Source organism: Microtus oregoni, unplaced genomic scaffold, assembly GCF_018167655.1.
Source record: "Microtus oregoni isolate MIOR12 unplaced genomic scaffold, Mior012 000017F_ref0000208, whole genome shotgun sequence".
NCBI lineage: Eukaryota > Metazoa > Chordata > Mammalia > Rodentia > Cricetidae > Microtus > Microtus oregoni.
In genome coordinates this window covers 5501763-5517838 of record NW_024543076.1, presented here as the reverse complement: position 1 = coordinate 5517838, position 16076 = coordinate 5501763, and the positions used below count along the sequence as shown (strand labels likewise).

The window sequence follows — 16076 nt, the reverse complement described above, 5'->3', positions numbered from 1 at the left end:
AATCTGCTTTCTTTTCATTCTTACAGCCCTGCCAGCAGTAGTAGGTATGGCTCCTCCTGTAATGTGAGTCAAGGAAGTTCTCTACTGAGTGAACTAGACCAGTATCATGAACAAGATGATGATCGGCGGGAGAGGGACTCCATTCATTCTAGCCATAGCTATGGCAGCCTTTCCAAAGATGGCCAGGCTGTTTTGGGAGAACAAGAAAAAACCTTGGAGGTGACATGTGAATCAGAGAAGGGGAAAACAGGTGAATCCAAGGAGGTGAGAGAAGATGCCACAACCCACCCTCTTCCAGATCTGGTGCTACATAAGGACCATGCCCTAGGACCCCAGGAGAGGTAGGTGATGGCTAGCTCATATGATACCTGTTATATCTCTATTGAATACAAACACTTTCACTTGTTTCTTGCATCTAGGTAGGGTGACAACCATGATTAAGTTGGTTTTCCTTTGAGTTTTGATATAATCCCCAAAATATTTGAGGGATTTGTGTTACTGAGGTGCAGGTGCACTAGGACTTCTTGAGTCTGTAACCTTGATCCTACAGATGCATTCTTTGAGTCTGAAAGTGGGCCTGAGCCCCACAGATCATTTAGTTACCATTGCTTAGGGTTCCTTGGCTGTATCCAACTCTATTCATATTTTACTTTTATTTGTGAACATTGATATTTCTGTTTTACCCTGTCTGAGGAAAAGAATTAAGGAAGAAATGACAGATTTAATACATCTGCTTGTAATTAAAAAGTTATTGTACATGGTTTAGCAGTGTTTTTGGCATTTTGTATCCATAAGAAGAAAATTTTATAATGTATCTTTTGGCCAAGTGCAGTGTACACCTATAATTCAGTATTCTGGAGGCTAAAGCAAAGGGTCAGGAGCTTATGACCAACCTGAGCTACACAGCAAGACCTTTTATCTAAATACAGTGTCAATAATAACTAAAAGTAGTCCTGTTAAGAGTTATATAATAAAGTGTAGTATAGCGTTTGAGTGTTCTTTTTATACCCTGAACTAACCTGTTTAGAATAGCTGAAAGGTTTGGGCATATTAGGTCTCTCAGTTTTAGTATTGTTGCTATTTTTGGGAAAATAATTATTACGAGAAACTGCTGTATTCATTTTAGGCACTTGTTTGGTTATCTGGCCTTTACACAGAAGATGCTAATAGCAGTGCCCAGACACTTGTTAGTTTCCCAAGGATAAAATCCTGCCCCTGCACCAAGTTGAAAACTCCTAGGGTAGAATGTTAAGTGGATGGTTTAGATTTTCAGACATGTAGATCTCATCACAGAGCTAAGAGACCAGGAAAGTTAATGCCAGGTGGCTGGATGAATCATGGATCTTCCTGAAGATTGTTATAAAGCTGCTTTCTCTCTTCCCCTATTTTTATTTAGCTTGTTTTTCTTTCTTTTTATAAGATAAGGTCTTATGTTATAGCCCACGCTGGTTACAGTCTCATAACTTAACCTCCTGCCTCTGCCTCCTGATTGCTGAGATTATAGGCATATACTATAATGCTTAGATCCATTCTCAGGTTTTAGTCATCTGTTGTGCTTCAGTTAATAATGAAGAGGCCTAGGAGATTTAGGTCTGACCAGGCCTCCTTCTGGGTCGATGACCCACCAAAAGATTGGGTTTTTTGGATCTTGAACCTGACATTCCTACTGTCAGGGCTGAGCTCTTAGTAAAGGTGAAGTACTTCACATGAATACTCGTCTTGTCTTCTCTTAGGTCTTAGCTATCTGATCTCTACACTTGGAGTTGACTCAGGGCCCTTGCCATTGCTTCTTGTTCCATCGCCTCTCAGAATCTATGAACTCTTTCATGAACAAAGGAGAAGGAAGGGGGATGAAAAGAGTTGCCATTTTAGAGAGAAATTGTTTTCAAAATAGGTATTCAGAATTATGCTGCTGTTTTTTGAGACAGGGTTTCTCTGTAGCTTTGGAGCCTATCCTGGAACTTGCTCTGTAGACCAGGCTGGCCTCGAACTCACATAGATCTGCCTGCTTCTGCCTCCTGAGTGCTGGGATTAAAGGCATGTGCCACCATCACCCATCTTAGTACTATGCTGTTTTATAGCCTGAATCACTAGTCACATCTAGGCATGACCACAAAAATACTTTTTTTCTAGATATTTGGCAGTCTTGCCTTGAATATTGTCACCTTGTTGTCTCTGCTATTTACAAGAAATATTCTTTTCTTTGTTACAAGTCTTCCCGAGGAGAATGCATCTTCACCATTTACCCAAGCCAGAGCACACTGGATCCGAGCAGTTACCAAGGTTCGACTCCAGCTGCAGGAGGTAGGAAATTTGTTCCAGTAATGGTTGGGACAGTTTTTTCCTTTGAGAAATTTGGGAGACATATGGTGCTGGAGAAGCTGTCAGTGATTAGTCATCTTCTTACAGTGTGCTTCTGGAATGCATGGCAATTAAGCTAGAGCCTTAAGAGATGGGAGGTGGCCTTGGCCTTTTCTAGGCTGCCTAATGAGAATCAAATAGGGATAGAAGGTGGGAGCTTGGAGGTAGGGCTAAATGCCTATTTTTTCTACTATCAACTCTTTTGTTTGATATTACAGTAAGGAACAAGGCCTCTTCAGTAATTTGTTGTATTCTTCATTGGCCAGTTCTAGTACCACTGGATGATTTTACACAGGGTTGGAAATAGGGTACAGACATTTTTATGGAAAAATTTGGCCCTAATATAAGGCCTAAAACATGGACACTTTAAGATCTGCAATGAGGGGCCTGGAGACATGGCTTAGTGGGTATAGGTACTTTCTATGCAAGCATGAAGATCTAGATTTGGTTCTTGGCAACCATGTAAAAATCTGGGCATGGCTGCATGCATCTGGAACTCCAACACTGTGAGGGGAGGTGATAACAGCAGGATCATGGGAGCGCCCTGGTCCCCATCCTATTTCCAAATCCTGTCAGAGACCCTGCCTTAGAATAAGGCAGAGATTGATAGTGTAGGACACCTAACTTCTTTTGCCTTCCATGCACCTTTACATATTTGACCACACACAAAAATACACATTGGAGTTGGGAGGGAGCAGGGGACATGGAAAGAGGGGAGAAAAGGCGATAGAGGAAGAAAACAAGAGTAGATGATCTAGTTAGGTTCTATCACTGTTATAAATACCATGACCACAAGCTACTTGATGGGGAAAGAGTTTATTTTACCTTACAGTTTACCTTACAGTTTAGGGAAGTTGTGAGACAGCCATGTAGCTTTGTATCCCTTTATCAAATGCTGCAGCTGCCACCATGTCACATTTGCTTCATTGTTTTCCCTCTATTATGACCAATCTTTCTCTCAATTTGAGAGAAAGTTTGTATCCTCTCCTGAAAATAAAGCCACTCTCCAGAATAACCACACTTGCACTATCCAAAGAAAACTTGCACCATCAAGAAAACACCAGCATCAGGACCCTGTCAAATTTTCCAGCTGTCCCCCACAAGCTCTCTCTTTCCTTTCTGATCCAGAATCTAATGGCCGCTACACACATTCACATGCATGTGCACATACACACATGGTTTTGTAGGTTGTTTGTAAGGCAGGGTCTCTCTATGTAGCCTAGGCTAGCTTGGAGTTTACCATGTATTCTTGGTTTGTCTCAAACTTCCAATCTTCATGCCTAAACCTCTGGAAAATACTGGGATTGTATAATGTGCTGTTATATTCAGCTTGAAAAAATATAACATTTAAATTTTAAAAAATTTTAATTTAATGATTTTGGTTCTTTGAATCAAGGTCTTGTTACACAGGCCAGGTTGGCCATGAATTTATGCTCTTCCTGCATCAGTCTTCTGTGTGTTGGGATTATAAGTGTGTACTTAACCATGCCTGTCTTAAAAATGTTTTTTATCATTAATAAACATTCTTAGATGTCAGCTATTAATTTGTTATGCTTTTCACATTTTTAATTTACATGATGCAATATGTTAATCTAATTGTATGTATATATAATTTTAGGTGAATAATGTGTCAGGGTAATAAAACACTGGTAATCTGTTGAACTGGACTGACTGATGTGAGGAAAACAAAAATTAAATCGACATTTATAGAGTCAGTGTCATAACGCTAAGTTTTTATTTTGAATGTTTTTAAAGTAAAAGTCCTGAAATTCTTACTATGAAGTAAAATCACCTTCACTGTGTGAAAAGAAAACTCAGAATGCGAATAAGAAGAATGCATTGATATCAGTTCAATTGGTTATAACATTAAGGAGATAATTGTTGAAAATATAAAACAAAAACAAAATCAAATTAAAAGCCATCCAAAAAGTAAAGCTTGTAATTGTCTGGAGAAAGACCATGATTTATCCTGAATTAAGAGCAATAACTATTTAACTGAATGATGATTCTTAATGTAGAGACAGCTGGTCATTGATTAGTAGTGGCCAAAGGGGGAAAGATAAGCTGGAGCTTAAAATGCGTTCCATTTATGCTTACAATGAGCTTTGTTGACAGAGTGGATGAGATTATAAGACAGAATGAACACAGCACCAAGAATTTTTTCTCCTGAATTATCAAAGTTCAAACTGTGTTGCCCCTTTACCTTCTGCTGAAGACACTGATTTTTATTATTTTGTTATTTATCATGATAGTCTCTTTATGTAAGCATAAAATCAAATATGAATATACATTCTTCTTTCTGTTTCATATAAAAGGTTATGGTATAGACCTAAAGCTCACAGTGTGAACCTGGGAGAGTGAGGGCCTGAAAATGAGGGAAACTAACGTCTGATGCAAAAGCTAACTTTATTCAGAACATCAGACAATTTATACTCTGAAGGTTAAGAAGAATCACATGAGTAAAGTTCTCATGAGTTCAAGCTGTTTACAATCACAAGGATTAGCTGCATGTGGCAAAAACATATTTTTCTATAGAGACATATAAACAAATAACAAAATCCAGCTGTAATAAATAATATAAAGTGAACTCACTCCCATCTGATATATCTGAAGGGGTGTGAGAGCACATTTCATGTTTTTGAAGAAACTGAGGTCATCAGACTCTTATTTTCTTGGCGATTTCTCATAGACACCCAGAATTCACGTTGCTTGACTAAATCCATTCTTGGACTGTGTTCCACCAGTATAATATATAGAGGGAGCAGCTTTTGCTTCTTCACTAGAAGACACTCTTATTCATCAGCGCTGAGAACTTTTCCAGTGTGTGACTCCACTGCAGTTATCAGTCCTCTGTTGCTATCCTTTTGAGCAACAAACCATACGAGAAATGAGAATCCTTTTATGTTGATCATTTTGTGTGTGTGTGTGTGTGTGTCTGCAATTTTAAGATATATTACCACATTGTTACTTATTCTTCAATAATTTACATGAACAACAGAGGTCTGCTTTAAGTTTTCTTTTATAATGTGGACTGATGGAGCAGCCAGCATTGCCACTTAAATTGCAAAGGGAAAGTAAAGATGAGAATTAAATGAGAGCGTAGCAAATGACTCTGCAGGTCTGCTTCCACACAGATATTAGACATGCCACTCTTGTTCACATTTGCCATGCTAGAAGCACTTTACCAGTCATCTCTAACTCAGTGAGCAGTCTGAGGACATTTGCTAAAGGTTTTACTGACCACACCAAAGGGCCTGTGCCTTCCATAGGGCATACTGGCAACTTAGTCCCCTACCAGTAATGCCAGAGGTGTTTTTCTTTTCTAACCCACAAATAGAGTAATTTGAAAAGTTTTGGGGTTTTGGTATTCTTTTAGGTGGTAGTATCTTAGTAGTTTAAATGTATGTTTCTTGCCAGTAAAGTTGAGCATTTTTCTTAAATAGAAAGGCTAATTATAAACTAATTTGTGTGACTAACTTATTCTTTCCTCATCTTTATTGAGTATTTTGTTTATTTTATTATTAATCCTCTGGGCTTTTTGTGTTTTAGGGAAATTAAGTCTTTGTTACATGAGTTGCCAGTCTTTTCTCAGTATATCATTGTGAGGAAATGTAAAGAAATTTAAAGAACCATGTTTTTGTAATCCTGACAATAAAGAGGACAATATCTCTTTGCATTGTAAATTGTCCAGGAAATCCATGACTTTAGAAAGGAATATCAGGAAAGAAAAAAAATGTACATATTTCACGCTCCACTTCGTCTCCATGGCACAATAAATTCCTTCTGGTCTAGCCCTACACAGTTCAAAGTGTGAGTCACGGGCTAACACAACTGTTATTTTTAAGTCTTGGATGAAGTAGGTACTAAAATTGGAAGTGTGCCTTCAGAGGCAATTTGAATTGCCATGGCATCAGTCACATCAAAGCCCAGTCTCATTGAACAGGATATGAACCAAAAGTATCAGACGATGATTTTGGAGATGAAAAACCAGGTCCTTAACAAAAAGTAGTTTGGAATACATTAGTTGGTACTCGTAAAACATGGAATAATTTATTTTCCCCAAATCCTTAGAGACTTGGTACTTGCTGTTTCTTGTGCCTGGAATTTTTTCTTAATTTGGCTTGCCAGATTATCATCTATGTCTTTTAAGACCCAGCCAGATGTGAAGTGTTTGGAGAAAGTTTCCCGACTGTGAAAACTTACTTAGAATTAACACTCATAATGAGATAATGGGGTTATTATTTGCTGATTTGCCTTTCTTTCTTTTTTTTTTAAACAAGTGTGTAAGTTCCTGGAATGTCAGGGATATATTTTTTTGTGTGTGATATTGCCTGGTATAGAATAAGGCAAAGATTGTCTAGCAAATCATTTCTAATTATTTAGCCAGCTGAAAATGCCCATCATTTTCCTAAATGACTCCATGTATAAATTGTTTTTCTGTTGTGATAAAAATACTGTAACCAAAGGCAATTTAAGGAAGAGTTTATTTGGGATATGGTTTGGTTTCCAAAGTACTAGATAGATGCTGAGGAAGGCATTGTAGCGGAGCCGGAAGCCGAAAGTCATATCAACCACGCACAGGAAACAGAGAGAGGGTACTAAAAGTGGGGCAAGTGATGTACTTCCTCCAGCAAGGCTCCCCTCCTAAAAGTTCTGTAACTTCCCCCAAACACGCCCTCAACTGGGGATTTAGTCTTTAAATATGAGCCTGTGGGGGACAAATCTCATTCAAACCACTGAAATGTGCTTCCTTATCTTCTAGTTCATCCTGTTTCCCAAGGTCAGCCACTAAAGTTAATAACAGCAAAATATTAACCATATCATATCAGTTGTTCTCTCCTTTGTGTTTCTTTTGTAAATACAAGTTTACTGACTTATTATAGTATTATATTATATATAAGATTATGAGTAGTTTTTATTTTCTCAGTTTTTGTAAACTTTATTCTGGGTTAGCAAATATTTTTGAAAAGCTTAATTAGTAGATTAATAATACCCCACAATATGACTATTCCTTAATAGTTGTTTGTACATTGTCATGAATAAGGTTTTAGTAAATGTTGTCATAGAAATATAGTTTCATTTCTGTATATTTCTTTAACTTACCTTAAAATATTATAGTAAGTGGCCATCTAAGGACTATTTTTTTGGAATTAATAAATTCCTAAATTTATTTTAGAAAATATTTTACAGTTTGTGCTTTGAGTGTCTAAATGTGCGGGACCAACTTTGAGTATTAACATTTTTGTCAGTTTGACCAAAGATTAGTAACTGACTTTTAAAATTTACATTTTTTCTGTTGTTTGTGATTTGAGTATTCCCATAAGCTTAGAGTCATTTATACTGAGTTGTTATTACATTAAACAGATTTTAGCGCACTACCCAGAAAGTCAGCTACACTTATACTATTCCAATAAAACTATCAGACTTAAGGGATTGATTATTCAGGGCCATACTTGTGTCCTCTGAGTACCTGCTCATCTGAACTTAATAACTGCTTGATGACATTGCTGGTGCTGACAAGGCAGTAATGTTGGTAGTGTGGGTGGGAATGAGCATGAATCTGTACCTTATTTGGTTTAGTTGCAGAAGAATCTGAGGGAGGAGGTGAGACTTTTAGCTCTAGAAACAGAGATTGCGGTGGCAGCAGGTGGGTGGGTGTTCCAGGTGGAAGGGACAGTAAAGGAGAAGGCATGGAGGCAGGCCATAAGGAAGACTTGACAGGAGCTCTTAGGCTGTTGAAAGCTGAGAAAGGCAAGCCTTGGTAATAAGACACTAAGGTGAACAAAGAGATCAGAAGGCCCACATTTGAATGGAGCTGTCACAGGAGACACAAGGTTGTCCAAGGTCAGCCTATGAGCTGAATCGGCAATTTCTCGGGGCAGTCCCTAAAACAAAAACCAAATTGATTGTCTACTGCAAAGTTCTGGTTCTACTTGTAACTTCCTCCAAGCAAAGAAGCTTCCTTCTTGTCTCATAATTGAAGCTCTAAAAAGGTGATCCTTTAGGGAGACAATGATAAGCCTCAGAGAGAAGTGGGCCTTTGGGGACCTTCCTCTTAGACTAAGCAGCACTAGGAAAACATTTTGTAACCTGATACTCCAGGGTTTCATTTGATCATGACTGCCCATCTTAACTTACATTATCTCAATCTTTGCCCTTTGATCAAGATCACTAGTTTCCTTTCCCTTTCGGATCACTGAAGATCACAAGCCTTAGTGGTTGAGAACACTGACTGATCTTCCAGAAGACCTGAATTGGATTCCTAGCACCCGTATGGCAGCTTACAATTCTGGTGCACTGCATTTATATAGCATTTATACACACAAGCAAAACATCCATACACATAAAATAAAAAATAAAATTGTTAACAATTGTTTTAAGTAACTAATAAATATAACAGGATATGAGGCTGAAGATCTGGCTTGGGGGTTCAGAGCACTGACTGTTTTTCTAGAGGACCCAGATTCAACTCCTATCACTCATATGTCATCTCACAACTGTCTGTAACTCCAGTTCCAGGAGACTGATGCCCTCCATAGCATTTGCAATGCTCTAGGCACATACATGGTACACATACATATATGCAGACAAAATAAACCATACCCATAAAATAATAAAGTATTTTAAAAAATAAAAGAATAAAAGTAATCAAAATGATGTATATAATGTAAAGGTTTCCTCTTATTCCCTCTCCCAGGTCTCCCACTTCTTCCCCCATTACATTGCTATCCTGTTTTATGAGTCTCCAGAGATAATGTGAACCTTTACAGATGCAAGCTTGTATATGTATAGCATATTCTCCTTTGCCTTGCTGTAGTTACTGCTATATTTGTGTATTTTTCCTTATTAGTGTGCATAAAGCTACTGCTCTATTAAGGCTATTAAAAGTGGGTTCTTCTCTGGCACAGAGTTACTGATTTTTTATGTAGGTATTTATTTTGTGAATTATAATTTGCATATCTTTTCTCCTATGGATGGATCTTTGAGTTGTTTCTAATACTATAAAGCAAAGTTCTGCCAATGGTCTAAATACTTGAAGACCTCTTTTGACCACAGGTTTCAGTCTCTGTTCCTCATAAGCTCTTATCCAGAACAGGCCTACTACTACTTCATACACCAGAAAAAACTCCCATAGACAAGAACTTTTGCTGCTTCTCTGAATACTGTGAGACTGCCTTTGTTCCTCCTGCCCTTTGACAAACTGAGTTGTCCTTACCTGATATGAGAGACCAAACCTAATTTTTTTTTTAGCATCTAACCTTGACTAAAACCTGGCTCTTCTCTCAAATCCTCTGTAGTGAAGACCATGCCTTCTTTTTGTTTCATGTTTCTACACAGGAGTAAAGCTTAGTTTACTTTGGCTTCTTCTGCCACTTCTAAACCATTAACATGCCCTATTCTTACTTTCCTAATTGCAATTAGGTTGCAACTTTCTCACAATCCTTTGTTCATTGGAAACTCTAATACCTATATCATAGTTTGCATTTTACTGTCAATTACTGCCATAATAATTATCATAATAACCACATTGAATATTATGTCTCAGGCATTGTTAGGTCAGTGATTGTCTCATGATAGTTCTATAATTTATTTAGGATTACTTTATTATCTCCACTGAATAGAATAAGTAACTGAATGCCTCGTTGACTTTGTGGTGTGTGTATGAGGGGTGTTTATGTGCATGTGCATATGGGATTCAGAAGTTGACACTGGATGTCTTTATCTTTCTCTACCTTATATTATTTATTTACTTTTGAGACAGGGTCTCACTGTGTAGTTCTAGCTGGCCCAGAACTTGCTATGTAGACCAGGCTGGTCTTAAGCTCTTAGAGAGATTCACCTACCTCAGCCTCCCAAGTGCTGGTATTAAGGACATGTGCCACTATGCACTGCTCCATCTTATTTTTAAAAAATTATAGAGCATGTGTGTTTATTTAAAAATTATAGATCATTATATGTTTGTGTGTGTGTTTTCATGTGTGTGCATGTGCATGCATGTGTGTGTGTTCATAAACAGTGTATGGCATACATCTAGAGATAAGAGAACCTTGTAGTAATCAATTCTTTCCTTCCATCATGTGGGTTTTGGAGGTTAAACTCAGGTCTGGTGGCAAACACTTTTACCAGCTGATCCATCATACTGCCTCTTCCTCACCTTAGTTTTTGAGACAGTGTTGCCCACTGAATCTAGAGTTCCATTGCTTTTGCTAGACTGGCTGTCCAGTGAATCTAAAAGATCTCTGCTCTACAACACTGAAGTTACAGTTGTACATGTCCACACTTGGCTTTCATGTGGGTGTTGGGGATCCTAACTCCTGTTTTCATTGATTCTTTGGACTGTTTTCTGTGTTTCTATTTTGTTGATTTCAGCCCTCAGTTTTATTATTTCCAGTCTTCTACTTCTCCTGGGCGCGTCTGCTTCTTTTTTTTCTAGAGCTTTCAGGTGTGTTTTTAAGTCCCCAATGTATGCATTCTCCGTTTTCTTTAAGTGGGCACTTAGTGCTATGAACTTTCCTCTTAGCACTGCTTTCATTGTGTCCCATAGGTTTGAGTATGTTGTCCCTTTATTTTCATTAAATTCAAGGAAGACTTTAATTTCTTTCTTGATTTCTTCCTTGACCCAGGTGTGGTTCAGTAGTTGACTGTTCAGTTTCCATGAGTTTGTCGGTTTTTTGGGGGCAGCGTGGTTGTTGCCTTCTAACTTTAATCCGTGATGATCTGATAAGACACAGGTGGACACTGATATTTTTTTGTATCTGTGGAGGTTTCCTTTGTTTCCGAGTATGTGGTCAATTTTTGAGAAGGTTCCATGAGCTGCAGAGAAGAAGGTATATTCTTTCCTATTTGGGTGGAATGTTCTATAGATGTCTGTTAAGTCCATTTGCTTCATTACCTCCAATAATTCTCTTAATTCTCTATTCGATTTCTGTCTGATTGACCTGTCCCTTGGAGAGAGAGGTGTGTTGAAGTCTCCTACTACTAGTGTGTGTGGTTTGATGTCTGCCTTGAGTTCTAGTAATATTTCTTTTACATAAGTAGGTGCTTTTATATTGAAGGCGTATATATTCAGGATTGAGACGTCCTCCTGATGAATTTTTCCTGTTATGAGTATAAAGTGACCGTCTCGGTCTCTTCTGATTGATTTTAGTTTGAAGTCAGTTTTGTTAGAAATTAGTATGGCCACACCTGCTTTTTTCTTAGGACCATTTGCTTGAAACACCTTTTCCCAACCCTTTACTCTGAGTAGGTGCCTGTCTTTGTGGTTGAGATGTGTTTCTTGCAAACAGCAGAATGTTGGATCCTGTTTTCGTATCCAATCTTTTAGCCTGTGCCTTTTTATAGGTGAATTGAGCCCATTAATATTAAGTGATATTAATGACCAGTGGTTGTTTACTCCGGTTATTCTTATTGCTTTTGGTAGTAGAGATTGTGTGTCTCCTTTCTTTGAGATGTGCTCGTGAAGGGTCATTAGATGCCTGGGTTATTGTAGGCAGTGTTGGCAGTGTTGGATTCCTTGAGTTGCGCTTTTCCTTCTATTACTTTCTGTAGGGCTGGATTTGTGGCTACGTATTGTTTAAATTTGTTCTTATCCTTGTTTTCTCCGTTGATAGTGAACGATAGCTTGGCTGGGTATAGTAGTTTGGGTTTGCATCCATGGTCTCTTAGCTTCTGCAGAACCTCTATCCAGGACCTTCTGGCTTTCATAGTTTCCATCGAGAAGTCAGGTGTAAGTCTGATCGGTTTACCTTTATAAGTTACTTGCCCTTTTTCTTTTGCAGCTCTTAATATTCTTTCTTTAACCTGTATATTTTGTGTTTTGATTATTATATGGCGAGGAGATGTTTTTCTTTGATCCAGTCTGTTTGGTGTTCTGTATGCTTCTTGAATATTTAAATGAATATCTTTCTTTAAGTTGGGAAAGTTTTCTTCCATAATTTTGTTGAAAATATTTTCTGAGCCTTTGAGCTGTGACTCTTCTCCTTCTTCTATTCCTATTATTCTTAGGTTTGGTTTTTTTTATTGTGTCCCATAGTTCCTGAATGTTTTGTGTTGAGAATTTGTTGGCTTTGCTGTTTTCTTTGATCTGTTCGTTTATTTTCTCTATGGTGTCCTCAGCATCTGAGAGTCTTTCTTCTAGCTCTTGTATTCTATTGATTATGCTTGTTTCTGTAGACTCTGCTCGTTGGCCTAGATTTTCCATATCCAGCTGGTCCTCAGTTTGTATTTTCTTCTTTGCCTTCATTTCAGTTTTCAATTCTTGAACTGTTTCCATTACCTGTTTGATGGTTTTTTCTTGGTTTCCCAGGGTATCATGTACGTATTTACTCATTTCTTCAAACTTTTTGTTATACTTCTCATCCATTTCTATAAGGGCATTTTTTACATGTTGTTTAAGGGACTCTATTATCTTCATAAAGTCGATTTTTTCCACTTCTTCTGTGTTAGGTTGTTCAAATACTTCTGTTGTAAGATCATTGGGTTCTGATATTTTCATGTTGTTTTTCGGATTATTGGGTGAGTTCTTGCCTTGGCGCCTGCCCATCTCCTCCTATTGATCCTATCCAATGGATCCTTTAGAAACCGGATCAGGTTTCCCTGCTGGCCAAGGGCTCCGCTTACAAAATGCCCTCACTCTCTTTCGTGGTTCCTGCTGCAGGCCAAGAACCCTCTCACCCCTCCGAAGGATCTTCAGGACAGGACCAGGCTCCCCTTGTGCCAGTGACCTGGCCAACCAAAGGCCTACCTCTTTGATTCAATTGTAGTAGGGCGATCTGCTCTCCTTATTGCACGCCTGTCCCAGCCGCTTGGGTCTTGCCGCCGCTCCACCGCGTCTGGCGCCACCGCCGCTGCGCCTCTGTGCGTCTGGCGCCGCTGCCGCCGCTGCGCCTCTGTGCCTCTGGCGCCGCCGTCGCTGCGCCTCTGTCCTAACTCCTGTTTTCATGCTTCTGCTACAAGTGCTTTGTCTACTGAGCTATGTCTCAAGTCCAGGAACTTCATGTTTTGTAAGGTAGCACCAGGGTCACCCAGTTAATAAGCATAGACCTAAAATTTTAGTCCAGATATGCTTTAACTTGGAAGCTTCCCTGTCTTTTTAACATCATTTTCTAAAGCGTGTTCCATATGATTGAAGTCTAGAGTTATTAATAGCTGTCAGGTGACATAAGTTCTGTGGCCAAAGAAATTTTAGAAACACTGAGTTCATTAGAACGTGACACTGAACAGATTGCTCTTGGGAGGCAGAGTTGAACCCATTCTTCACAGAATTTGGATACACTTAGCCCTAAGACTCTTTAAACAGAGACTTTCATAATGTACAGTAATTTTGCTCAATACTTACTTGGTAATGAAACTTTATCTTTCAGAAGTGTTTAATTGGACTTATTTTTCAAGGAAAATTTCAAGGAACATTTATAATTGCACCTCTCAAGGTTATTAGTGAGCTCCCAGCTAAACACAAAGGCAAATGCTGTCCCGTCTTTATCTTACTGCACCCTGCCTGCTGTATTTGATACTCTGAGCACATGCTCCTCTTTGACTTATTAGAACCATCTTCAACTTTCTTTTCTGACCTCACTGCAATCTACTTTGTCTGGTTTCTCTTTTCACATCTTAAATGATAGTCTTTCTGGGACTCTATACTCAATCTTTTTTTTTTCATATAGCAGTATTCATCCTTCCTATGAAACCCCATTTATTGTGCCAAGAGCCATATATATATATATATATATATATATATATATATATATATATATATATTCTTCCCTTTCATGTATCTATAGCACATATTTCTCCCCATGTCATATTTCCAACTGCTTCTTAGAATGTCACTAGTCATATCAGCACCCTAGATTCAGCACTTCCTAATGGAGATGTCACTTCTTACTCAACAACCTATTTTACATGTTAGTTTTGATTCCCATGCTCCCCAAATCAATTTTGAACCCATAAGATAAGGCTGGGTCCTTGATAAGTAATAGAAAGCAAAGCCATTCTTCCTATGAATGGAAGAATTAGAAGCAGGAATTTCACTTATTTCCAAAACAAGAGGAGGACACAACATCCTTGCACAAGATGCCTTGTACACCAGAGAGGGGCTTGTATATGCTTTATGCAGCAGCAATATCATAGCCAGTGATTTTTATCTGAGGTATGACTATTGCTAATTGAAAAATTTCCCCAGGAGAGACTGCCTTTGATGCAGTTAATGAAAAAGTATAGGAAGGATAGTTTTCCTAAACTCTGGGATGTAAATAGAGACTGCTAGTTTATTTCCCGACCATCCAGACCCAAATAATCACAGAGAAAGTATATTAACTACAACATTCTTTGACCTATTAGCTCAGGCTCTTATTAACTCATATCTTAAATTAACCCATTTTTATTAATCTATGTATCACCTGGATGCTATGGCCTACTGATAAGGTTCCAGTGGCATCTTTCTCCTTCAGCAACTACATAGTGTCTCCTTGACTCCACCTACTCTCTCTCTTTATCTCTTCCAGCCTGGTTATAGTCTGCCCTGCCATAGGCCAAAGAAGCTTTATTCATTAACCAATAAGAACAACACATATACAGAAGGACATCCCACATCACTGGGAATTATGAAGAATAGAGTCACTAAAAAGAGATCATAGTTATATTTTCCCACAGACATTTTGGCCAAACAATTTAAACATACACACACACACACACACACACACACTCTCTCTCTTCATGAGAGCAAAGAGTTGAGGTAATGGAAGTTAAGATGGGTAGCCATGGTCAGAGAAAATTCTGAAGTATCAGATTATAAAAGTGTTTTCCTAGCCAGGCATGGTGGCACACACCTTTAGTCTCAGCACTGAAGAGGCATAGAATGTGAATCTCTGAGTTTGAGGCCAGGCTAGTCTACAAAGGGAGTTCCGGGACAGCCAGGGGTATTACATAGAAAAACCGTGTCTTGAAAAACAAAAAGTGTTTCCTAGTGCTACTATGTTTAAGAAGTAGGGTTATCCCAGTTTTAAATCTGATGCCCTTTTCTGTCCTCTGTGGACATTTCATACATGTGGTGTATATACATACATTTTGGAAAAGAACCCATACATGTAAAATCAAATAAAAAATGTTTTAAAGAACAGTAGGAGCTAGGCAGTGGTGGCAGTTGTCTTTAATCCCAGCACTTGGGATGTAGAGGCAAGGTAGAGTTCGAGGTGAGTTCAAGGCCAGCCTGGTCTACAGCGATAGTTCTAGGACAGCCAGAGCTACACAGAGAAACCCTGTCTCAAAAAACCAAAAAGAGAATAAAAGGGACTAGGGTATAGCTCAGCACTAGAACTCTTACCTGTCAAGGCCTTGAGTTCAATTCTCAGCACCTCATACAGGTACTAATTAAAGATATACCTATTGAAAAGAAAGATATCACATAGATTTATTTGTGAAGTACTTCTCATTAAACAAAGAAAACAAGGAATAGGAGTAATCTATGCTATCTGCTATCTGTGTAGTGATTACCTCTGGGGAAGAGAATTGGCAATAATTAGATATGAGTACAAGAAACCTTTGGAGTTTTGTGGGTACTATTTCTTAATCTGGATTCTTTGCCAAGGTGAACATACACTTTTGACTATTGTAGTTTTATACAAATATTCAGTTCAATAAAGAACTCTTTAAAAAGCTTAAGTGTGCTGTGCAGTGATGGTGCATGCTTTTAATCTCAGCACTCAAATCTCTGTAAG

At 38.4% G+C, this 16076-nt stretch overlaps 1 protein-coding gene and 1 non-coding gene across 7 annotated transcripts in view; both read left to right on the top strand.

Annotated features, from left to right (window-relative positions):
• The window catches only part of Unc13b (unc-13 homolog B), a 210966-nt gene that overhangs the window by 128906 nt on the left and 65984 nt on the right, over positions 1–16076 (top strand). For all 6 annotated transcript variants that reach the window (XM_041667760.1, XM_041667766.1, XM_041667764.1 and 3 more), the window contains 2 exons: positions 27–341; positions 2214–2304. In XM_041667760.1, the coding sequence (XP_041523694.1) occupies positions 27–341; positions 2214–2304 (406 nt within the window). The remainder of the gene's footprint in view (positions 1–26; positions 342–2213; positions 2305–16076) is intronic.
• On the top strand, positions 14465–14600 carry LOC121458573. The gene has a single exon (XR_005975855.1). It is a non-coding gene; the product is annotated as a U4 spliceosomal RNA (small nuclear RNA).